The 27,150-nt window shown below is 39.2% G+C and overlaps 1 protein-coding gene across 1 annotated transcript; it reads right to left on the bottom strand.

The window, feature by feature from the left end:
- On the bottom strand, positions 1-26,545 carry LOC140195463 (vimentin-like). The gene is made up of 9 exons (XM_072253791.1): positions 25,949-26,545; positions 21,113-21,173; positions 15,902-15,997; positions 14,166-14,324; positions 12,335-12,460; positions 7,262-7,482; positions 6,120-6,163; positions 674-750; positions 1-569 (listed from the first exon to the last, which is right to left on the bottom strand). Exons 1-9 carry the CDS (start codon positions 26,416-26,418, stop codon positions 498-500), a joined length of 1,326 nt encoding a protein of 441 aa, XP_072109892.1. The 5' UTR covers positions 26,419-26,545; the 3' UTR covers positions 1-497.
- Between the last annotated feature and the right edge of the window lie 605 nt (positions 26,546-27,150).

Raw genomic sequence — 27,150 nt, 5'->3', positions numbered from 1 at the left:
TCATTTTCTCCTGTTTATTTTGTTATTTATTTAAGCAGATATGGCAATGCCTAATACAACGATATAGAGAGTTTCAAATTCAAAGTTGATTGATGTATGCAAAAAAGAATTTGGTCCTATGCAAGCAAATGGGTCAGGCCCATAACATCCTTATGCCCATCTACATTTCTGTGTGCACAATTCTATGACTAACTATTATGCAACTGTGTTCTGTTTGACTATCCTCTGCAGCAATTTGTACTGTTTTGGAAAATGATTTGATATATGCTTCTGTGCAGTTCTTCAAGTGAATCTACAAAGCGCTAGAACTTAAAGAACAACGTTTCTTCACAATGAAAAAGAAATCATTGAAAGCAGAACATGCCAAAATTATCCCAGCTTGTCAGGCAGCATCTGTGGAATGTGCAACAGAGAAACAAAAACACCATTTTCATTTTGCTTTTGAGCTCAGAGTACTGCCTCTTAAAAGACAGAATTCCTGTTCTTTAACTGGAAACTTAATCTTCAGTTAGGTCTGTAGCTTCATCAGTGAATTGTATTTCATGATGTTCTGTGGTTTCAGCAATTACCTGGAAACAGAAAAAACAAAAGCACATTATAATTCCTGTAAAACTGAGTTGTAATAATTCATTTAAAAAGTTGAATTTTATAAAATAAATTAAGAAAAACTAACCTCCCCATCTTTGATTTCAATTGTCTTCACTGACAATTGCCTGACAGGTGATCGAACTTCTGATCTATCTTCCACTTCTGTAAGACAATGATGGTAATATAATAGTTAGGTTGATTTAAAAGTAGAAATCTTTCTTGAATTGATGAATTATTGGAACAATGAAAAATTCATTGGAGCATTAAAGAAGAGATGGTTTCAAATGACTACGTTTCATACTGTAACTTAGAACAACAAAAAAGGCAAGGGCTGCAAATGTAAACTAAAAGAGAAAATACTGAAAACATTTGAAGTTTGGCAGCGTAACATAAAACATGGAACATGTATAGGAACAGGCCCTTCAGCCCACACCATTGTACTAAACTAATTAAACTATTAATTAAATGCCTAATTCAACTGATCTCTTCTGCCTACACCATGTCCATACCCCTCCATTCTCTGTACATTCTGGTGCCTATCTAAGTCTCTGAAATGCCCTTATTGTATTTGCCCCTAATACTATCCTTGGCAGCACATTCGAAGCACCTACCATGCCTCTGTAAAAGAAAACTTGCCCTGCACATCTCCTTTGGACTTAACTCCTCCTAGCTTAAAGGCATGCCCTCTAGTATTAGACAATTTGACCCTGGGGAAAAAGATACCAGCTATCTACTTATTCTCATTCTCACTCTCATAGTTTTATAAACCATTATTAGGTCTCAGCTCAGCCACCGCCGCTCCAGAGTAAACAACCATTTTGTCCAACCTCCCCCTTTAGCACATGCCATCCAATCTGGAAAGTATTTTGATAAGCATCTTCTACAGCTTCTCCAAAGACTCCACATCCCTCCAATAATGGGGTGATCAGAATTGAATGCAAAATTCCAGATGCAGCCCACCTAGAGTTCTATAAAATTCTAACATAACTTCTGGACTCTTGAACTCAATTCCTCAACTAATAAAGGCAAGCTTAGGTAAATGATTTTTCATCAGATCTTATAAAAAGTCAGAAACAAAATGTTTTAAGTTGCAGTGAAGAAGATTGCGGGGGGGGAGGGGGAATGGAGAGGGTGAATATCTGCAGTCAGGTAAAGACCAAATTGTACAAATAGTGACGATGCCTGCTGAGAGAGAGTTTGCGAATTGCAGCTGATCTGTGTGATGTGTATGTAAGTAGAAGGAGATGAATAAGAAAAGAAGTGGAGTCAGACATTTACATGCTGGAATTGCAGTAAACAACGATACCTCATAGATCCCAACAAATGTATAAACTGCATGTACTTTCTCACTAAAATCCATGAGCAGGAATGTCTTTGTAGATCCATCAGTTCAGCTGCTGTTGTTAAATAAGACCCCTTTATTCTTATCTGATTGTTCTTTCTCCCGTGTCCTGTCTTATACCTAGTGCCCTCAGATACTTTGATAGTTTCTGGTTTCTTTGTCTCAGTTAGCTCACTTTACCACAGAAGTCCAATCCACACCACCATCCTGTATCAGAATGATATAAGGGCTCCTTTCCTTTCTTCAACTGGGGCCCAGTAACCTCCTACCATCTTCACTCAACTTTGTTTTGCATTACATGTTAACACATTAAATAATTAACTTCTTCTTAATTTGACATGCTCCTTCCAGTTCAGAGGTTGGGGAACCTCTGTGGACCTCTACACAGATAAAAGGTGGCACGGAGCTGCAGTCTCCCTCAAGGCCATGACTCAAACTTAGTTGCCTTCTAGGTTTGTAGAGGTAGTTTTGGGGACAGAGACAGGAGTTATGGATTAGGTTAGGTTCAGAGACAGGGATATGGGGGAATTACAAGTCATGCTGCAGTCCAAGCCTCCTCTCTGCTTTCAAGGCCAGCGACATGGACATGGTATATCTGCAAGCAGAGTCAAGCCAGCAGACCACAGTAGAGGACGCCTGATGCCCAGAGTCCCGAGTGGTGAATCACTGGTATAGTTGCAGGCCCAATTTCTCTGCGTCTGAGTCAACTGGGGGCTGAAGACAACCTGTCCTGAGTTTTAGAACTGTGTATGTGCTTGGTGGGTGGGGGGAGGGAGAAATTTAGCTTGTTTTGTCACTTGTATTTTGTGTTACATAGAAACGCAGAAAATAGGTGCAGGAGTAGGCCATTCGGCCCTTCGAGCCTGCACCACCATTCAGTATGATCATGGCTGATCATCCAACTCAGAACCCTGTACCTGCCTTGTCTCCATACCCCCTGATCCCTTTAGCCACAAGGGCCATATCTAACTCCCTATTAAATATAGCCAATGAACTGGCCTCAACTGTTTCCTGTGGCAGAGAATTCCACAGATTCACCACTCTCTGTATGAAGAAGTTTTTCCTCATCTCGGTCCTAAAAGGCTTCCCCTTTATCCTCAAACTGTGACCCCTCGTTCTGGACTTCCCCAACATCGGAAACAATCTTCCTACATCTAGCTTGTCCAATCCCTTTAGAATTTTATATGTTTCAATAAGATCCCCCCTCAATCTTCTAAATTCCAGAGAGTATAAGCCTAGTCGATCCAGTCTTTCATCATATGAAATTCCTGCCATCCCAGGAATCAATCTGGTGAACCTTCTTTGTACTCCCTCTATGTCAAGAATCTCTTTCCTCAGATTAGGGAACCAAAACTGCACACAATACTCCAGGTGTGGTCTCACCAAGGCCTTGTACAACTGCAGTAGTACCTCCCTGCTCCTGTACTCGAATCCTCTTGCTATGAATGCCAGCATACCATTCGCCTTTTTCACCACCTGCTGTACCTGCATGCCCACTTTCAATGACTGGTGTACAATGACACCCAGGTCTCATTGCACCTCCCCTTTTCCTAATCGGCCACCATTCAGATAATAATCTGTTTTCCTGTTCTTGCCACCAAAGTGGATAACCTCACATTTATCCACATTAAATTGCATCTGCCATGAATTTGCCCACTCACCTAACCTATCCAAGTCACCCTGCATCCTCCTCACAGCTAACACTGCCACCCAGCTTCGTGTCATCCGCAAACTTAGAGGTGCTGCATTTAATTCCCTCATCTAAATCATTAATATATATTGTAAACAACTGGGGTCCCAGCACTGAGCCTTGCGGTACCCCACTAGTCACTGCCTGCCATTCTGAAAAGGTCCCGTTTATTCCCACTCTTTGCTTCCCATCTGCCAACTAATTCTCTATCCACATCAATACCATACCCCCAATACTGTGTGCTTTAAGTTTGCACACTAATCTTCTGTGTGGGACCTTGTCAAAAGCCGTTTGAAAATATACCACATCCACTGGTTCTCCCCTATCCACTCTACTGGTTACATCCTCAAAAAATGCTATGAGATTCGTCAGACATGATTTTCCTTTCACAAATCTATGCTGACTTTGTCAGATGATTTCACCGCTTTCCAAATGTGCTGTTATCACATCTTTGATAACTGACTCTAGCATTTTCCCCACACCGATGTCAGGTTTACCGGTCTATAATTCCCCAGTTTCTCTCTCCCTCATTTTTTAAAAAGCGGGGTTACATTAGCCACCCTCCAATCCTCAGGAACTAATCCAGAATCTAAAGAGTTTTGAAAAATTATCCCTAAAGCATCCACTATTTCTTGGGCTACTTCCTTAAGCACCCTGGGATGCAGACCATCTGGCCCTGGGGATTTATCTGCCTTTAATCCCTTCAATTTACCTAACACCACTTCCCTACTAACATGTATTTCCCTCAGTTCCTCCATCTCACTAGACCCTCGGTCCCCTACTATTTCCGGAAGATTACTTATGTCCTCCTTAGTGAAGACAGAACCAAAGTAGTTATTCAATTGGTCTGCCATGTCCTTGTTCCCCATGGTCAATTCACCTGTTTCTGACTGTAAGGGACCTACATTTGTCTTAACTAATCTTTTTCTTTTCACATATCTATAAAAGCTTTTACAGTCAGTTTTTATGTTCCCTGCCAGCTTTCTCTCGTAATCTTTTTTCCCTTTCCTAATTAAGCCCTTTGTCTTCCTCTGCTGGACTCTGAATTTCTCCCAGTCCTCAGGTGTGCGGCTTTTTCTGGCTAATTTGTATGTTTCTTCTTTGGAATTGATACTATCCCTAATTTCCCTTGTCAGCCACGGGTGCACTACCTTCCCTGATTTATTCTTTTGCCAAACTGGGATGAACAATTGTTGTAGTTCATCCATGCGATCTTTAAATGATTGCCATTGCATATCCACCGTCAACCCTTTAAGTATCATTTGCCAGTATATCTTAGCTATCTTAGTGTTGTTCTGCCAAACATTGTGGACACACTATGTTGGCACTGGTATATGTGCTGACATTTACGGGTTGTCCCCAGCACATCTTTGGATGTGTTGGTTGTTAATGCAAACAATGCATTTCACTATATGTTAGGATGCATATGTGGTAAATAACCTGAATCTTGAGATCTTGAATCTTGGCTGCAATATAGGGCTGCCTCTTTGTGGGATCGGTGTTGCTACAAGAGGACACAACTTCTCCTTCACTCCCGTTTCAGCATTCGGATATGACTGTTCCCCCCCACTGTGTCTCTCTTCTATCTCCAACAGCATGCACTCTTCTTAATGAATCCTCCCATCTCAGTAGGGGAGGCAATGTAATTTACCACACTCCTTCCAGATGAAGTAAATCTTCCAATTTGGTGACCTGTATTCAGTGTCCTTTATATGGCCTCCTCTGTACTGGAGACACCAAATACAGATTTGATGGCTGCTTTCTAGAGCTCAGTCTGTAAAGGTGACTGAAATTTCTGGTTCCCTGTCACTTTAATTTGACCGTCTCATTCCCTCTCCTATTCTGACCTTCCTTTCTGTGGCCACTTTCACATTGTTTCAAGAAAGCCCAATGTAGTCTCAAAGAACAAGATCTCATGTTCTGACCTGGCATATTAAAACCCTCAAGTCTCAACATTAAATTCCAGTATTCCAGATAACTAGCTTTTCCAGTTTACTCTGAACTAGTTAGTTTATCTTCTCCTGAACTTGTTATACTAACTCTTTCTTTTATTTCCAAATATGTGACATTATCTGCTAAATATTTTCAATATTAATCTTTTGTTTCAACTGCAGTAGTTTTACATCACAATATCCATCGCCTGTGATTCACCATTCTGTCTCGGTCAGCATCAATGTTATTTGTATCATTCAGTAATTTTAGCCTCCATAGCTATTAGAGTCGTAGTCACACAAAGTGCTAGAGGAACTCAGCAGGTCAGGCAGGTCCATGGAGAGAAATAAACAGGTGATGTTTTGGGCTGGGATCTGAGTGCTTCATAGATATTACCTGACTTGCTGACTATTTCCAGCATTTTTCTTTTTTTATTTTATATTAGTAAATTAGACATTGATACTTCAACCAGAGCAATAAACAGTATCTCATATGAACATACCATTGTAAAAACAAATGGCCAAATTTAAACATTTTCTAATCCTTGCAAAAACAGTAATCACTTACCATTCAGGAGCAGAGAAGAAGTAAATGGAGCTGGTATGGAAATCCTATAAAATAAGGTATTTTGTCAGCATGTCTATTATGCCACCATTTATGTCAATATAAGTAATGACTACCCACTGCGATTTATAATTTAAAATAATTTCATATTATAAAATGCTGGATAATAAATACTTTATTTGATTTCTATCAGTGGTCTCTCATAGGAGTGATGATAGTCATGAACACAGCCACGTGTTTCTGGTCTCAGTGCTTCAGTTCCACGAGAAAAGCAAGACATAAGTTTGGCTTTTCCCACCATTAAAAACAGGTGAAAGAATGCAACTAATCCTCAGTGAAGACATAAAATAGATAAAATAGAATCAACAGCTAATTTAACAGCATTTTTGATATTGTCCATTTTGAAATTTCCAGTTTTGTGTAATTTCCCTCAGAAGCTGAGACATTGGATTGATTGGTACCCAAATTTTAGGCACAGATCATGTAAAGATTGATTAAACTGATGTTTGTGATATTTCCGGGTGAAGTAGTGTCAATCACAAAATTGGATGCAACCCATTTTTGGCATGTGTGATGTTTTTTCAGTATCTGATATGTAGTATATAAGATTGTTCAATTAATGGTCATTTCCATACCTAACAATGTAGCAATTTTATCAAATTTGCCTCCAACTTCCACCCTGCCCTTAAATTCTCTCAGTCCTTTTCTGACACCTTTCTTCCCTTTCTTTATCGCTCTATCTCCATCTCTGGAGACAAAGTGTCTACTGACATCCTTTTTTAACCTACTTACCAATTCCACTGGCTATCTTGACTATACCAGTCCTGAAGAAGGGTCTCGGCCCAAAACATTGACTTTTTCCATAGATGCTGCCTGGCCTCCAGCATTTTGTGTGTGTTGCTTGGTTTTCCAGCATCAGCAGATTTTCTCGTATTTAACTATACCTCTTCCCAGCCTGTCTCCCGTAAAAATGCTATTCTCTTTTTCTCAGTTCTTTTGTCTCTGGTGCATCTGTTCCCTGGATGAGGCTTTCCTTTTCAGGACATCAGAGATGTCCTCCTCCTTCAAAGAATGGGGTATCCCTCCCTCCACCATTGACAGTGGACAATATCAAAAAGCAAGTAAAAAGTACACAGAAGTCTCACCGGTTTTCCTCAGACTCCAGTAATTTCCTGTACGTTGCAATCTCAGCATCTAAAACTGTCTTAACTTTTAGTAAATCCTGATATTCAAACAGACGACGGCTCATCTGTTCACTCAAATTATTGATTTCATCATCACGTTGAGCAATTATTTCTTGGAATTTTTCAGCCTCCTTGCCAAATCGTATTTCCATTTCGTCCTTCTGACGCTCAAGAAGCTCTTTCTGTGTTAAGAAAAAATATTTATTTACTTCCATTTTTCTTGTGTCCGTTGTCATATTCTTTCCTTTCCTGGCTCAAAGTTATCTCCTTTCTGGAATCATGTAGCCGTAAAAATGAATTTGCAGAAGTGACTTATCAGTCCATGGCATGCAGTCCCTTCTCTACCTCCAGGTGAATAATAATCTGAAACCACCCAGGCATTTCAAACCCCACCTAGTACCAGTACCCAGATTGGATCTTCATACTTTTGGTCTGCAATGTGTTAGAGTCTAGCCAGTAGTTTTCTGGAGAACCCTCGGTTGGCTTTAATGTGCATGAGAGGATGGTCCGGAATTTTGCACCAATACACTCAGCGAAGTACAGCATTCACTGGAGGTTAGCTGTAGATGCATCTAATCACTAGTTTCACCCTAGACTCACCACTGAGGCCAGGGAATCTAATTTTTCCCTGGTGTCTAGTCTCTTTCCTCTTACATCTGTATCTTTGGATATCCTGCACCATTTCAACGGTTTAGAATTTCCCAGAACCAACCAATTTTTCTTTATTATGGATCAACAATACTCTGCATCTCCATTCCATATCAATATGGTTTAAAGAGCATGTCCACTTCTTAACCAGATCCCATTCACCTGGATGAAATTGTCCTCACATTGAAAAATTTCTCCTTCATCTCCCTTCACAACCTTCAAAGCAAAGGTATAACTATGAGCACTTGCTTGGACACAAGCTATCCTGTTAGTTTTGTAAGATACATGGAGCAGTCCTTGCTTTGATCCTACTTGGGTCTACTCACTCAACTTGTAGAGTTTGACCTGCTGGGCGTGTCCCACACTCTATTATTAGCAACACATCACAGACAAAGAAACATAATTACCATCTAACTGCCTCATTATCCATATGACTTGGGGTCTCACCCCATCACAGATGTTCCATTTGCCCTATCCATCCCCCACTGCTTTCTCTGTAATTTAAGATTATTTTATTTTTATTCCCTTTTCCCAGTTCTAAAGTGGAATCTCAAACCTGAAATGTTAATTCTGTTTTCACTTTCCACTGAAACTGACTTGTTGAGTTTCCAGTAAGGTATTTTCAGTTTTTTTCCCTCAATGATTTCATATTTCCAGATCTGCAGTACTCTGTAATGTTCTAAGTAACAAGTCTAATATATTCATCTTTTGCCATGGCTTGAACATTTAATTGACCATGGCCATTTGAACAAAGGCACTCATGAATTAATTAATTAATTATGTTAAGTTTATCTTTACTTTTAGTTATTATTATGGTTTTTTAAATTAAATGTGATCTTTTTAAATTAATGCAGTATTTTCTATATATTAAATTATTTACTGTTCTTGGTTATTGTTGCTCTTTCCACATGCAGGATACCTGTGTTATTAGGGGCTTGGGGCATAAAAAGCTAATATAGTAGTTGGACTAGCATAGGAAACAAGTTGGGGCGGCAGGGCAGTAAAGTATCCATTTATGTTAATTGAAAGAAGGAGCAGAAATTATATCATGCTTGTTGATGAACAAAGATACAATCTGAATAAAGCTAAGCATTAATAAACTGGTCAACATTCTAAATTGAGTGTATCTCTATATTAGAAATGCACTGAAACATATTCAACATTCTTTACCCATTTTTAGCAATATTTCATAATGCAGCTTTGCTTTTACCACATTTTAGTAGCTCAGTGCGTGATTTTAAAGACTAGATAAAGTAAAACCAGAGAAGGCTGGAAATGCACAGACAAAGGGTCTTCAACTTGAAGCACTTGCATTGTTTCTTTTCCCACAGATTAGGTCTGACTTACTGCGTATTTCTGGCATCTTCTGTTTTATTTTAGACTTCTAGCATCTGTGTTGTTTTCTTTTTGATTTTCACTTCTACACAGATACTATCGGCTTGCAATCACCAGATCACAGCATTTTCAATTTATGCTCCATCTACTTGGAGAGTTATTTATACATGTTATTGAGAAAGAAGGGAACCCTCACACTAAAATATTGAGAGGCTTGTTTGGCTATAGCATCAGTGCAAAGACTTTAGCTGGTCAACTGTTGATGATACTCCTCTCACTATTGTTTTCTTAACTCTTCCAATGTCTCCCTATAGGTATCCTGACTGCCTAACATTCAGAACTTATGAGCAGTTTTTCCCAATACTAAATATTAGGAAGATTTTTTTAAAAACACACTTAGCAGATCAAACAGCATCTCCAGAGGAAAGGGATGGTTGACTTTTTAGTGACAGAGCAGATGCTGCTTGACCCATTGAGTTTCTAGAGCAGTTTTTTTTTGCCTTAGATTCCAGCATCTGCAGTATTGGGAAGATCAATACCATTGCTTTTAGTTCCCACTACAATATATTTTCCCAGCTCGTTCTTTGACAACTATGACACTGACCTAAAGTATTTCTGGACATGGTGTCATGTTAGAGATTAAGGAGCACATCAGATCCCATTTAGTCAAAATCACCTCCAAAACAACTATGTCTAGTCTATATGTAACTTTAGGCCAATTAATGTGATAGACTCTTACCTGGCATTTCACTTCAGCCACAATTAAGAAGAAACAATAAATGCTGACATTGCTTATAGCATCAGCGCCCCATGAACAAATAAATGAAAACCTTGAATAAATATATGTGCATTTACAAAAATGCCTCAGACTTTTCTAAAACAGTCAAGCTGAGAAGAATTTTGAAAGAAGCAGCAACAGTTTGCTAAATTTCAAAGTACTAACGAGCTAAATATGTACATCACACGAATTTATAAATTAAAGTACATTAATAAGATAGAGTATTCATAGTCACAATCTTCTAGCACTGGGTCCGTGTCAGCAATCAAGACCTATTTGCACCATTTCTATACTAATCCCAATTTGTTGTCCTCATATTTCCATCACTGTTCCATTCACTTATATATTGGCATATCTTTGGGATATGGCAGGAAACTGGTGAAGCTTAGGATATCAGTACAGTCACAGGAGAGAGTGCAAACTCCACACAGCCAGCTGCTTAGTACAGGATTGAGCTCAGATTGCTCTAACAGTGAGACAGTGTCTCTATTAGCTGCACCATTATGCCACCCATATCGCAGGTGTCTGATTACATGCGTACGAGCACATTGTTGGAAGCTAGGGAAGAAACTATAGGGGCCCTGGTGGAGACATCTGCATAACTTGAGCCACAGATCAGGTACAAAAGACTGGAGGATGACAAAATGCTGGGCTTTATTTACAAAGTGCTGCAAGTACAAGCCAGAAAGCTACAAGCCAGCGAGTCTAGCATCAGTGGTGGGAAAGTTACCGGAGTATTTCTGAAGGACAAGGTGTACCAGCATTTGGAAAGACAGGGACTGATAAGGGATAAACAGCATGGCTTTGAGTGTTGGAGATCATGCCTCACACACTGGACTGACTGTTTTGACTGAGTGTTTTTTAAGGAGGTAACAAAGATTTCATTGGGCAGGCAATTGAATATAGGAGCTGGGATGTCATGATGCACCTTTGTGTCATTGGTGGGACCATACTGTGCATATTTCTGGCCACCCTGATATGGGAAGGATGTCATTAAGCTAGAAAAAGGTTCAGAAAAGATTCACAATGATGTTACTTGGATTAGAGGGCTTAAGTTACAAAGAGGGATATACAAAATGCTAAAGGAACTCATTGGGTCAGGCAGCATCCATGCAGGAAATAGACATTTGATATTTTGCATTCGGACTCCTCTTCTGGTCTGTAAAGAAAGAGGGGATATAGCCTCTGCAAAAAAGGATTAGGGAAGGGGTCTAATTGGACAAATGACACCTCATATTCTGCCTTGGTAGTCTCCGACCTGATGGTATGAATATCAAGTTCTCCAGATTCTGTAAGCACTGTCCTCTGTGCCCTCTCCTCTTTCTTTTCCATCATCTTACCAGCATTCATACCCCTTCCTTTTCCCCTCCATATCCTCTTAGTTTTTACATCAGCTACACATTCCTTTCTCCAGTTCACCTCCTGTCCTCCCCTATATTCCAGTCTACTGTCTTCTTCTATTAAATTCTATTTTCTTCATCCCTTTATCACTTCCACCTTTCTCCTCTCAGCTTCTTACCTCATTGCCACACCCGCTTCCCCATCTGCTATCTTCACCTCTCTCCTGACTCTATCGCACACAGCTTCTGCTCCACCCCTTTCCCCTACCTTTTTATACTGGTTAAATCCCCTCTTCCTTTCCAGATCTGAAGCAGCGTCTTGACCTGAAATATTGACTATGCATTTCCCTCCATAGATCCTGCCTGACCTGCTGAGCTCCTCCAGCATTTTGTGTGTTGCTTCAGATTCCAGCATCTGCAGTCTCTCTTGTGTGTCTGAGTTATAAGGAGAAATTGGACATTTTTTTCCAGTCCAGAGGCTGTGATTTTTTTACCCCGAAAGCATAGGAGGTTGAATGTGACATTATAGAGGGATATAACATATTGAGAGACATAGCTAAGGTGGATGGCCATAGATTTTTTCCCAATGTAGGGGAACCTAGAAGTAGGGGTCTAGGTTTAAGGTGAGAGGACACAGATTTAAAAGGGACCAAAGAGGAATCTATCACTTAGAGGACAATGGGTAAATGGAATGATCTGGAAGAGGAAGATGTACAGGTGGGTACAACTAAAATGTTTAAAAGATATTTATACACATGCATAGAAAGAAAAAGTTTAGAAGGTTATAGGTCAAATGTAGGCAAATGGTACTAGCTCAGATAGACATCTTGGTCTGCCTGGAAGTGTTGAGCCAAAAAGATTGTTTCTGTGCTGTGTAACCTTGTGACTCTGTGACATATGGCTGTGTTTGCTATTTATTCCTGTGTTACTTACGGCTCCTTTAAGTGCTTCAACTTCACATTTTAGTGCTTGGGCCTCCCGACGATATTCATTCGCTTCTTGTTTTGCGAGGCGAAGTGTTTCATTGGTGCGGAGAACATTCTGATTCAGATCGGAAATCTGCTTAAAAACAAAATCTTTGAAAGTACAGTTTTTTTCTGCGTATCAGTGCAGTGCTCTTTCTATGTTTCCTCGACCAAATGTCTTCTGTGACGTAATGACTAAGTTCATAACAACCATTGCTACTACAGACTAAATTGGATAGCAATTTCTAGGGTTCTTCACTTTATTAGACTGAAGAATCTGCACTGGGCCAAGTGGTGTCCAAGTCAGAAGGTTTAACCTGAAAGTATAAATTATACTTAAATCATGCACAAAATGCAAAATAGACAAAAATAGAGAAGGAATTATTAGCAGGAGAGAAAGGTAAAATAAACAAAATAAGGAAAGATAACTTCAATACTTATTTATTTTGTGCGCTCATACACACAAAGGATCCAGAAAATGCAGTCTGAATTACTCAGATGGTCCACAATTTGCAGCATGGCAGTTTCTTGCTGATAGATTGGGCGTTGAATTCATTGAGCTCATCAAATAGTTAGAGTCAGTGAAGTCAACAGTAAGTGAATTTTCAGCAGTGTGTTAAATCAAAATTAGTATTAACCAGCTGGTGTGACACAGAAAAAGGGGGTTGTCATTCTTTTATAATATAATTAGTGCTGAAGATATTAAGAAAAATGAATATTAAAATCATCTCCTCTTTAAAGTGATCTCCATATCTTGCTGTTCCCCTATTCATTCACTTTCTCTTTGTATTTCTTTGCAAGTGCTTTTCTTTGGAACTGCCACAGTAGTGTAGTAGTTAGCATGACACCATTAAAGCTCAAGGCATTGGACTTTGCAGTTGAATTCGGGCACCATTTGTAAGGAGTTTGTATGTCCTCCCCGTGACTACATGGGTTTACTTTGGGTGCTCCAGTTTATTCCCACAGTGCAAAGATGTACCAGTTAGTTGGTTAATTGGTCATTGTAAATTGTCCTGTGATTAGGCTAGGGTTAAATAGATGTGTTAGGCCAGAAGGGGCTTTTTCACACTGTATCTCTAAATAAATACAAAATGATAGGTGATACACTTTGATGGAATTGAGGAGAGATTGAATGCTGTACAAAAATACCTGGGTGTCTTTGTCAGATTCAGGATCAGTTTTATTGTCACTGTCTTACGTCATAACATTTATTGTTTTGCAGCAGCAGTACAGTGCAAGGCATAAAAATTACTGTATGTTACAATGAGAAAAAAATCACTGAGAGGTGACAGCAAACAATTAGGAAGGCAAATAGTATATCATTCCTGTTTTGAATCCCTTTGGATTTTAGATATTAGATTAATTATAATTTGTCTGTTTTGGTTGAGTTCTACCTCACTTTCTAGCTTTCAAAGATGTATATTATTCCACTTTTCTCTAAAAATGTTTGTTTTTTAACCAATCATTATAATTCCAATAACAGCATTTGACAGCTTCTAGCATCATTTGTTGAAAAATATTTTTCCTGACATTTCTACCAACATGAGTTATGATTCGTAATGCTATTTCCTTGGATCTGCATTATCTATTCCTCCCATTGATCATTGCTCCTTTCAAGGGTCTTTGGTAAGAACAAGCTCCATTCAGTGAACACCTTAAAATCATATTCCAGACTGGTAACTTTTGCTGGACAACTGCGTTCCAAAAATATTTCCTCATCTATGATATTTCAAACATGGTATTTGAAACCCACAGGATTAGAATAATAAATGATGAAGGAAAACAAGTTGAAAATGTACCTTAGACTTGTACCAATCCTCAGTTTCAGAAATATTCTTTGCAGCAAGTTTATCAAATTGAGACCGAGCTTCATGAAGAGCCATAGAAAGATCAGGAGCAGCAAAGTCTTTTTCTATTTTGGTTTGTTGTTGTTCTTGAACTTGTAGCTCATTAAGTTCCTGAAGAAGAAAAAATCACTTGGACTCATCACTTCGTATAATTTTAGGTTTAATTTAGTCTGTACTCTCTGACAAGCGCTAACAGTCCCAAGACTACTTGCTATCATTTTTATGAATAAGTGTCACAAATGTGGCATCAGAATATGAAAACTGGAATCCCAAACTTCCTAGCTGCTCTTCACTGGGGTTTGCATAATGTACTCCAATGATTGAGTCTGCATGGAGTACAATAACAAAGCACATGTACACTTTCGCATCCCACCAATTTCACTGTGGAAATCTGCCCATTAAACCTGTCATAAACAGTATTTATTTTTATCAATGAAGTGGGACAAATGTGAAGAGACCAGGTAAATGTAAACCTACTTGCATTTTTAAATCAATCAACTTTTATTTATTTAAACAAGGAAAAATATATTTTTAAATTTTCATATTTAGAAAACAAAACATTGAATGATTTTTAATCACTAGAGATTCTGCAGATGCTGAAAATCTTGAGCAACACGCACAAAATACTGGAGGAACTCAGGAAATTAGGCAGTATCTTTAGAGGGGAATAAACAGCCGGGCAAAGATACTTCATCAGATGTGGAAAGGAAGGGTCAGAAGCCAGAATAAGAAGGTGGGGGAGGGGCTGTTCATGTCCTCTTCTATGATAAAGCCAAACTCAGGGTGGTTGAGAAACACCTTATATTCTGTCTTGGTAGTCTCTAACTTGATGGCATGAACATCGATTTCACTAGCTTCTGGTAATTTCTTCCCCTTTCTCCTTCTCTCTTTTTCCATTCTCCATTCTGATACCCTTTTACCCCTTCTCTTCTCCTCACATGCTATCTCTGCCGCCCACCTCCTCCCCAACCTTCCTCCAGAATTTTGCAATGATTTTTGATAGTTTCTGAGTTTTTAATGTCTTTGAATGTCAGAAAGGATAGTGATAAATGTTAAAAGACCATCAAAATATTTTTGTTCAGCTGTTCCGACTGAGCTTCTTTTAGGTTGATTACGTGACAGTGTTACATTGTTCAAGTCCCATTTAGGACCTTGATGGCTTTGGAAAGAAAGTCAGTAGCAGTACATACACAACAGGGAAGTATGCATTTGCTATATAGTGCAGTGGCTATTGAGAACTGCTTGTGACTAAAAGCAGATATGACTTTTGGTCATTTTCTTATGTATAATTCCCTCCAAACAGGAATATAGACTTTAGATGGACTTGTATTAATCAGATGTAGATGTGACACAGAGGTACAATCTTAGACAAGAATCATTTGCATTTTGTAGTAATGATGTATGTGATGATTTTACTGTTGTTGGACCCACTTTACAGTAGAAAGAGGCCAGATTTAGTAGATAGGGACAAATCCATATTCCTAAAGCGATTGAGTAGTCCATGGTGTACTCAACTATTACTGTTTTGGTTTCAAGAACCAAGAATAATCTTTTCATTCCCCATCCTCACTCTCTACCACCCATCCCCATAGTCCTTACTATTGGTTTTGAGCAATTTGTTAAAGTATGTTAAACTGAATACAGAAGGATATAAACAGAAGGAATTTTAAATGTCAATGAGTCCTTACTTCTTCATGAAGTTTCTTTAAGAAGTTTATTTCATCTTGCAGTGCATTAACTTTCTGTTGCAGATCCGCACAGTTCAGAGTAGCTTCATCGACATCCTGTTGGACAGATAAACATTATTTTCACAGACCCTTCCCTAAACTCTACTGATAGCTTTTCTGAAGCTGGGCATAGTGTCCTCAGTAGGGAGTCCTCCCCTCATGACCAAATAGTACTCCTAAACCATTATACAATGCAGTCGTCTTAAGCTAGAAAAAAATATAAAGTGAAAAGCATTCTAAAGAGAGAAAACCAGTGATGCCCAGATAGACATCAGTTATTCACACAGCAGTCCATCCTGATCACCACCTGACACATACATATATTTATAAAATACCTTGTTTCAGTTCTGTGCATGAAATGAAACAGGCTCATAGAAAACTACAGCTCTTTGGCCCATCTAGTCAATGCTGAACCATTAGTCTGCCTCGTCCCATTGACCTGCACCTGGACTGTAGCCCTCCAAATCCCTCCCATCCATGCACCTATCCAGCTCATTCCACGCTCTCACCACACACTCAGTGAAAAAATGCTCCCTTATGTTCCCTTTAAACATTTCACCTTTCACCCTTAACCTATAACTTCTAGTGGCAGTCTCACCTAACCTCAGTGAAAAAAGCCTGATTGCATTGACCCTATCTATGCCCCTTCATAATTTTGTGTACCTCTATCAAATCTCCCCTCAATCTTCTACGTTCTAGGGAATAAAGTCCGAACCTGTTCAACCTTTCCCTGTAACTCAGGTCTTTAAGTCCCTGCAAAATCCTTGCAAATTTTGTCTGCATTCTTTCAATTTTATTTACATCTTTCCTGTAGGTAGACCAGAACTGCACACAATACTCCAAATTAGGCCTCACGAAAATCTTACAATTTCAACATTGCATCCCAACACCTGTACTCAATAAATTGATTTATGTAGGCTAATGTGCCAAAAGCTTTCTTTCCGACCCTGTCTACCTGTCATGGAATTATGGACCTGTATTCCCAGATCCCTTTGTTCTATTGCACTTCTTGTTTCAGATTTGAAACATTTGTGGCTGTGCAACCGTGCTAAACCCAAGATCATTTTTCAATGAGACCATAAAACTTGCCCTTGTCTTTTCACATCTTTAAGATAGATTACTCACCAAGGCAATAACTGTATTTTTTTATTGTCACCAAAAATAAGAGAAAGTGGATCAAGATTGCACCTAATGACTTCAATGGTTTTTATGTCCACAACTTCTAGTTAAGGGATAGGAAGCAGGATGTGATTGACAATTCAGATGGTTTAAACTGTAAATTTTGTTTTAACTTGGGGTAATTGTTTGTAGTTGAGATGAGTGGGGTCAGGATGATAACAATCCAATCTGGTTGGGATGCTGGATTGTGGAACAAGATAATGATTACAGTGGTCAACTGTATTTGAAGACGATGTTCCACAGTCTCTTCTAAATGATGGATTGAAATAGGTCATCTGTGTTGAAATCTAGAACACTGGAACACCAACACCTGCATTTTCCCCTCCAGTACTGATTTAGAAATGTATTGCTGATCTTATATCATTCTAGTGTCTGAACCTTGGATCTCCAGTCAGAGTGCCTTCACAACAAGGGACTACAGTGACTCAAGATAGCTCCTCACCATCATCCTCTGTAAGTCAGATCAGGATGATCAACAATTACTGGCCAAGCAAGCAACTCTTTGAGCCCACAACATGAAAAGCTGTTTTAAAAAAAAAGTTGTCTAGTATTGGAGCTGGAAGGTATAATTCTCTGAGAATAACTATGCCATATGTTTTCACATGGCCTTGAAGACCTCCTGCAATTTAGGTCAGTGAGGCTTGTAGCATCACCAGGTCTAGCCGTTGCTTTAGCTTGCATAAATCCAGTGAATTTAGTCATTGGCAAAACTCTGTGGTTTGCTTGCTCATCTCACTGGCAGTTAAGGGTCAATCACATGGTCATCAGTTGGAGTGATTACTCCAGATTTCTTTCCTTAAAGCATATTAGGAATGGAATGTATATCAATGACAATTCAGTAATTGCTAATACATTATTTTTATTTAAGAACAATTTAAATCCCCCAAAGGTCAAAATGTGATTTGAACTTTGGTTTCCCTATCACTAGAGTAGTCCTTTGAATTTCTAGCCTTCTAATTTATTACATCCAGTGCACAGTACTGAACGAACTAACAGCCAGTCCTGAATCGACAGCTACAAACCTAATGCACTACCATCAACATCCATTAAACTACATTGCACACATGCAACAGCAGTTGCCTGTTTTATCCAGGATCTGTTTATTTGAAGGCACATTGAGTAGGGATTCTGTTCATAATTAAGTTAGTTTTTCAATGTGATTGTCTTTTCATTGTGTGCAAATTCTAAGTCAATCCAGTACATCATTATCTTTCTTTCATTCATTTATGAAGATCCAGGAAGGTATGCACTAATTTAAAGTAACAGTGTGCTTTCTTAAATAAAAGAACTTGCAGAAAGTCCGGCAGTATTTATGTTGTGATTTTATTCATAGTCATAGTCATAATCATATTTTATTGATCCTGGGGGAAATTGGTTTTCATTACAGTTGCACCATAAATAATTAAATAGTAATAAAACCATAAATAGTTAAATAGCAATATGTAAATTATGCCAGGAAATAAGTCCAGGACCAGCCTATTGGCTCAGGGTGTCTGACCCTCCAAGAAGGGAGTTGTAAAGTTTGATGGCCACAGGCAGGAATGACTTCCTATCACGCTCTGTGTTGCATCTCGGTGGAATGAGTCTCTGGCTGAATGTACTCCCGTGCCCAACCAGTACATTATGTAATGGATAGGAGACATTGTCCAAGATGACATGCAACTTGGACAGCGTCCTCTTTTCAGACACCACCGTCAGAGAGTCCATGTTCCCACGTTGGCAAACTAGTTTCTCATTTCTACATTGAAGCATTTGCAACAACATAGAGTGAGAAATTGTCATATACTACAAATTCTTAAAAAGGATACACAGCCAACATAGCACAGGTCACATTTGTATTATTCTTTTCTAGAGTTTAGCTTTTTCTCAGATCAGCCCTGCCAAGTCAATTGGACACTGAATGGTAAATGTGCTCCTCTCTCTTCTTCTCCCTCTAACTGTGGACCCCTTCACTCAGTCTGTGTGCAGCACACTTTCAGTCACGATGTAGCTCTCTCTGTTAGTTGTGCTTCATGGACTTCTGCTCTCACATTTTCCACCCACCTGCAATCCAGAATCATATAAATATTTTCCTTGTCCTCACCTTCTATCCTTCCAGCTTCCACTTACAACCATTTCTAACATCTTAAGCTTGATGACACTACCAAATACTATATATCTTGCCCTCCCCTGCCAGTGTAGAAGAGTTCACTCCCTCCATGACACTTTGGCCCAGCATTCAATCACTTCAATATTCTACTCTTCTTTGTTTCTCCATCAGAGAATGTTGTCTGGCCTGAAGACTATTTCCAGGATTTTCTCCTTTTTTTTTTGGAAGTGTTGATGCTTTTTCTGTCTCTTTGATCTCAATCAACAATTGGCAACAGTTAATTACTTCACCCTTTTCTGCCTGTGCAATGAGCTGCACAATCTGATGAAAACAGTAATGTGCTAAAAGATGCCATGAATATTGCAGTCATAAATATAATAAACAAATTGGCTTGGTAATGGGAGACTGAGAGCGTGGTGCAGGGTGCTTTTCTGATTTCTGAAGTCTGACCAGTGATTTATTGCAGGCAACAGTGCTGGAACTCTTTTTGCATCTGATATACAATATATTAGTAACTTTGATGTGAATGTAGGAGATTTATTAGTAAGTTTGCAGATGATACAAAAAATGATAGTGTTGTGGATTGTAAGGAAGGTTGCCTAAGCTTACATCAAGAAAGAAATTAGAATTTTATCTGTATTAACATCAGTTCCACAACTCTGCTGGAGTTGTCCGTAATGTTAAGTGGCTTTTCCATGGTCTGTTTTGGGTTCTTGAAATACGTTGCTCTATTTCTCAACTGATGTAACTCAGTTGGTGTAAAACACTTGAATTTAGATTGTGTGTATATCTTTCAGCCCATGCTTGTCTCTCTCAACTTCTTCAAGAGTTTGTATGCAAAATGGATTATTTCTTAGTGTCAAGTATAGTACTGCTCCAATAAATGTGAGGTATGAACATAGTCTTTTCACCAAGTGATAGTCTGGAAAAATATTATATAAATGTTGTCATCTTTACAGTCTATCCACCCTGGTGTATAGAGTTAAAAGCTGGATTTTCTTCAGCAATAGTAGTCTAGACTTTACTCAAGAGCTGCGTGTTTTAGTTTGTCCTACTAGTTATATATTTTGTAGCAAATATTGATATCTCTAAAACATCTCTCTGTGGAGTACTGTGTTCAATTCTGGTCACCTCACTACAGGAAGGATGTGGATACTATAGAGAGAGTGCAGAGAAAATTTACAAGGATGTTGCCTGGATTGGAGAGCGTGCTTTATGAGAATAGGTTGAATGTACTTGGCCTTTTCTCCTTGAAGCAATGGAGGATGAGAGGTGACAAGATAGTGTTGTCTAAGATGCTGAGAGGCATTGATCGTATGGATAGCCAGAGGCTTTTTCCCGGGGCTGAAATGGCTAACATGAGGAGGCAGTAGTTTTATGGTGCTTGGAAATAAGTACGGGGTGGATGTCAGGGGTAAGTTTTTCACACAGAGTGGTGGGTGTGTGGAATGCACTGCTGGTGGCGGTGGTGGAAACGGATACGATAGGGTCTTTTAAGAGCCTTTTAGATAGGGACATGGAGTTTAGAACAATAGAGAGCGATATGCTAGGTAAATTCTAGGCAGTTCCTGGAGTAGGTTACATGGTTGAGACAACATTGTGGGCCGTAGGACCTGTAATGTGCTGTAGGCGTCTGTTCTATGTTCTGCCTCAGAGTAGACCCTGACAAAATTCAAAAGATCATAGTTTCAACTCAATAACAAGCAAACAGTAGGTACCATAATATGTGGTTAGAATTATCTTTAATATCATTTCTTTTCAGTACTTAGGCAAAGTTTGTATGGTTGCTACTTTAATAGAGTTATTAACCTTTTAATGACTTCAGTAAATTATTGCATATTAATCAGTATGCTAACAAAAAAGTTTCAAAGCAGAATGATATTTGTCTTCCCAAATGTTCTTACCTCTCTAAAATCTGACAGGTTATTTTCAGCTTCCTCACGTTGTTGTATTTCAATCTGCAGCCTGGATAGGATAATTCAGAAAATGGGTTAAACAGCCAAAATTAACTTACCAACCACCATGAAATAGTTGCAATGTCCATTCATACTTCAGGAAACAGACTCATAGAAAACTACAGCACAAAAACAGGCCTTTAGGCCAATCCAGTCTGTGCTAAACTATTTACCATGGACCTGCACCCAGACCATTGCCCTCCATCCACTTTCCATCAATGTATCTATCCAAACTTCCCTTGAATATTGAAATCAAAATCACATTTACCACTTGCACTGGCAGCCAATTAAACACTCTCACCACCCTCCAAGTGAAGAATCCACTCATTGTTTGCCTTAAACATTTCACCTTTCACTCTTAACCCCTGACCTCTAGTTGTAGTCTCACCCAACCTCAATGGAAAAAGCCTGGTTTCATTTACTGTATCTATACTTCTCATGATTTTGTATGCCTCTATCAAATCTCCCTTCAATCTTCTACATTCAATGGAATAAAGTTCTAACCTATTCAATCTTTCCTTATAAACTCAGGTCCTCTAGTCCCGGCAACATCCTTGTAAATATTCACTAATGTTTTACACAACTTAAACAGAACTCCTGTACTCAATACTTTGATCTATGAAGGTCAATGTGCCAAAAGCTTTCTTTATGACTATATCTACCTGTGTCACCACTTTCAATGAATTATGGACCTAAATTCCCATTTTCATCTGTTGTACTGCATTCCTTGGTGCCCTACTGTTTGCTGTGTAAGACCTACCCTGGTTGGCCCTCCCAACGTGCAACACCTCACAGTTTTCTGCAATAAATTCCATCTGCTACTTTTCAGCCAATTTTTCCAACTGGTCCAGATTCTGCTGCAAGCTTAGATAATCTTCTTCTCTGCCAAATACACCTCCAATCTTGGTGTCATCCGCAAATTTCCTGATCCAGTTAACCACACTATCACCCAGATCGTTGATATAGATGACAAACAACAAAGAACCCAGTACTGATCCTTTTGGCACTCCACTAGCCACAGGCCTCCAGACAGAGAGGCAACCATCTACTACCACTCTCTGGCTTCTCCCAGAAAGCCAGTGTCTTATCCAATTTACTGACTCGTCTTGAATTCCAAGTGACTGAAACTTCTTGACCACCTCTCATGTGGGACCTTATCAAATGCCATGCTGAAGTCCATGTAAACAACAGCCACAGCCTTGTCTTCATTGACTTCCCTGGTAACATCCTCGAAAAACTCCATAAGATTTGTTTTGCAAAGCCTACCATGCAGAAAGCCATGCTGACTATACTTAATCAATCCCTGTCTATCCAAATACTCATATATCCAGTCTCTTAGAATACCCTCCAGTAACTTTCCCACCACTGTTGTCAGGCTCACCAGCCTATAATATCCTGGTTTATCCTTAGAGCATTTCTTAAACAGCAAAACAGCATTAGCTATGCACCAATCCTCCAGTACCTCACCTGTCACTAAGGATGATTTAAATATCTCTGCTAGGGCTGCCCCCATAGGGTCTGAAGGAACACCTTGTTAGGCCCTGGGGATTTGTCCACCTTGATTTGCTTCAAGACAGCAAACACCTCCTCCTCTGTAAACTGTATGGGGCCCATAACCTTTGCCTCACTTCTATAGACTCTTGTGTTCGTCTCCTGAGTAAATAAATTAAACTCCCAGTTTCAATGGCCTTAATAGTACAGACTGGATGGTGTTTCTCAGTTACTATTAGAGTGCTATAGTTTGTCTCCATATGGAGTTTGCACATTTCTCCCTGTGACCATGTGGATTTTATCCAGCTGCTCCAGTTTCTGGACATATCGCAAAGACGTGTGTGTTGGCAGGTTATTTTGCCACAATAAGTTGCCCCTGGTGTGTAAGTGAATGGTAGAATATGATGTCAGTTGATAAGAGAGTGAGGGGAATAAAAAATGGGTAATGTAGTATTAGTGTAAGTAAATGGTTGGTGGTCAGCATGGACTCCTGAGCTAAGGGGCCTGTTTCCATATTGTATCTTTCTATCACAGTGTGACCTTACCTTGTCAGTTTACACTCCTGAGCTAAGGGGCCTGTTTCCATATTGTATCTTTCTATCACAGTATGACCTTACCTTGTCAGTGTACATATGGTCATTTAGATTTTATATATGTTTGCTGGAAATGCTTGATGAAAGTACAAAAAGAGCAATTGTGCTTCAGTAAATTGTAGGATTAATATAGCGGTGAGGTGAGGTCCTCCGTCTGTCAAAGTTGACCATGGATATTGTGTCCTAGCTGTCTAGATACACAAGCCTGGGCTGTACGATATGGAGAGCAAGCTGTTGCCCATGTAGCAAGCTCCCCCTTCACCATTGCAACTGATGATCCCAAAGGAATGGCAGAGACCAATACAGTTTGGTACCAGCAGCATCGCAGGAATTGCCAGTCAGAGTTGAACTCAATGTACAACTGCCTTAGGGACTTAAGCTCCGGATTTTTCCCTTGGGGGTTTACTCCTGAAGTTTCTCCATGAGTTGGTACAGCTGCAAGGCAGCGGAGGTTTAAGATCAGAGTTGTCCTTCTCCCAGATGAGCTGCCAACCATGGGTGAAGAGCCCCATCTGCCTGAAGTGACTGGTTTTAAGGCGCCAGTAACCCGCCTTTGCCCCTTCTCCTGTCAGTAGAAACGGTTCCACCAGGCTGAGTAGCTAACCACAGGTGAAGGCCAGGAGCTGGACTTGGTTGTCAGAAGTCATTTGAGGCGCACAACATTGAGAACTTTTAATAGGTAGTGGGAGCTCGTCCCTAGTACCACCCCACCGCTATAACAATCTTAAGGAACTAATATAGTAATAAATTATATTACAGGATGGAAAAGTAAACAGAGGAATAATGAATAAGGCATTTGAATTAGAATGGATGAATTCTAAAGAAGTGTAGTGAAGGAAAGAGATAGGATTAAGACAAGGAAAATAGGGCAGAAAATAAAAATAGAAAAGAAAAGTAAGGAAATAAAGCTTTAATTTTACATTTTTAAAATATCATGCTTCAGGAATGAAACACCATATTTGGACTCATTCATTGGCAATCAACCTCCTTTCTTTAGGCAGTGACTAACGATGATCAAATCATTTTCCTGTTAGTCCCTGAAATTTATCAGAAGATAAGGCAGCTTCATCAAAATCATGGATTGGTTAAATGTAAGACATCGCTTTCACAAATTCTCTTATTGAGTGATGAAACTTGCAATTCACAGTTTATTTTTTCTTTGTTGCAAATTACAGCTAATTTATACATGCATTGGTACATATTACATTTCAGCAAATCTGGCTCATTATATTTTCATAATATGAAAAAATTATGGAAACTTATTTTAGGTTTAGTGATACAAAATGGTTGAAGTTATTTTTATCTAGTTTGAGATGAACGATGTATTAGAATTCATTTAAATGCAAAAGAAGTATTTTAGATGGTGGAAAAATAAAACCGAAGCACGTTTGCAGAGTTCACTCACATTAAATGAGATGAACAAGTTTCAATTTCAGGACAACACTATTTAACCAACCAATTCCCTTCCACCGCTACCTTCTTCCGTCAGGCAGAACTGGTCCTCGCCCTGAACAGTATTTCCTGTGGCTCCTTCTACTTTGTCCAAACTCAATGGATAGCTATGAAAACTGGCATGGGCCCAAGCTATGCCTGCCTCTTTGTTGGCTATGTAGAACAGTCTATGTTTGAAGCCTTCCCCGGTTATACTCCCACCTCTTCCTCCACTGTATCGACGATGGCTTCAGCACTGCTTCATGCAGCCATGCTGAGCTCGTCAATTTTATCAACTTTACCCTTAACTTACACCCTGCTCTTGAATTCACTTGGTCCATCTGATACCTCCCTCCTCTGTCCTGATATCTGTCTCCATCTCTGGAAACAAACTGCCAACTGACATCTTTTACAAACCTACTGATTCATATGGTTATCTTGACACCCCATCTACTCTAAAAATGCTATTTCCTTTTCTCAGTTCCTTTGCCTCCACCGCATCGGTTTCCGTTCCAGGTTATCAGAGATGTCCTCCTTTAAAGAACGGGTTCCCCTCCCTCTTCTGTTGAGGCTGTCCTCAACTACATCTCTTCCATTTCATGTATATCCGCACTCACGCCATTCCCAACAACTGCCCCAGATTCTGCCACTCAACTACACAGTAAGCACAATTTACATTGGCCATTTAATCTACCAATCCGAATGTCTTTGAGACTGGGCAGAAAACAGTGTAACTATAAGAAACCTATGTGACCATAGGGGGAACATTCAAACTCCACACAGCAGTGTCTGAGTTCACAGATCTGTGAGACTGCATTCTGTTAGCTCTATTAACTGTGTCGCACTACTAAGGAGAACATGCTTACAAATGCCAGACATTGTTATTTCAATTACCTTTATGGTTACTTTTCTTTCTTTGTGTGGTTGGGAATAGACTTGAAAATTAGATTCTGTTTTCATTATCAAACACAATAAATCAGGAGTTCAGTACTGCGTGACAAGAACCACATAAGGCAAGTGAGGGCCCAGTTGTTTATTTATTGTGCACATGCTTACCACCTGACTGTTTCCAAATTTCCAATGTCAACAGTTAATTAAGAAAATTAGTACACCATTAATTTTGCAAGATTTAAATTTGGCATGATGGCTTTTCCAACAAAAATGCTGATTTTTTTGATTTAATGAATCGGGTGTAAACAGCATATTATTTTCCTCCTGCTAACCATGCACTAGGCTTCTACAAAAACACAAGTGAAGAAAACAATTGTACCTGTTTTTGAGTTTGTGAATATCATCCAGCAAGTTGTCTCTTGCCACTTCAACCCTGCTTTTCTCCTTGGTGAGCTGATCTACTTCTTGCCGCAGTTTCCTGAGCTCCTGTTCATAGATATTCCCTTTTCTGGAATTTCCTTTGCCTTTCAGTTCTTGTAGTTCAGTTTGTAGAATTTTGTTTTGTTGCTCCATGGACCTCACCTTCTCAATGTAGTTGACAAAGCGGTTATTCAGCTCAATGAGTTTGTCCTTCTCATTAGTGCGGTTGGCTTTGAATTCATCACTTATGGCATCCAGCAGGGAAAAGTCCAATGCATTATTATTGGCAGATGCAAAGCTTGGAGTTGAGTAGGTCCTTGTGTTTGTGAAGGACTGACGAATTGGAGAAGAGTGTAAGTTGCCAGAAGCTGATCTTGACTGCAAAATCATTCGGCGATATGAAGACCTGGAACCTGCTGGGTAAGCCATATTTAATTTTAATTTTTCTAACAAAGACACTTTCCGAAGAGTTGCTCTTGCTTAGCAGCTCTCAAATGTTGCTTATGATACACTTCTCTAAATTGCTTCAAGCTTTTGAGGTAGCAACTGATACTGTGATTGACATTGCCAATACCCAACCAATAGTAGTTAAGACTTCCATACAGCTGTCAGTCATAGCTCATTTAACAATAAGAATTGAGGGGCGATGTGTTGAAATCTTTGCTAGCATGTTGAATGTTCACTTTTTTTAGGTGTTGATGTGCAAAATTTCGTTACACATTGCACAACTGCTACTTCTGCTATTTTCTGTCTTCCTGAGCAAGGTTTCATAAGTCAGTTATTTGTATTCCGATCATTAATGTGTTTTAAAAATATATCCTTAAACAAAATAAATATCAGTCTTACACACAAGTGCTATTATCAGCTTTAGTAATCAAGATCAGAAGAGGACATGAATTTTTTTTTGCCTTATTAGGTAAAACAACTATACATGTGAAATTCTTCCATCGCTGCACTTCAAGATAAACACCTCATGCAGATTTCTGAGGTGCATTTATTTACTAGCAGAATGAAATCACGGGTAGATATTGTCATGAAGTTTTTTAAACTAGATGTTGCTACTCACAGCATTTTTGACATTAATCTAGTTTTATCGATCACGCAAAACTTGCATAAATAGTAATGTCAATTGCCAAATTCACGTATCAACATTGCCAGGTT

This window comes from Mobula birostris, chromosome 3 (assembly GCF_030028105.1).
Source record: "Mobula birostris isolate sMobBir1 chromosome 3, sMobBir1.hap1, whole genome shotgun sequence".
NCBI lineage: Eukaryota > Metazoa > Chordata > Chondrichthyes > Myliobatiformes > Myliobatidae > Mobula > Mobula birostris.
This window is presented reverse-complemented; position numbering and strand designations above follow the sequence as displayed.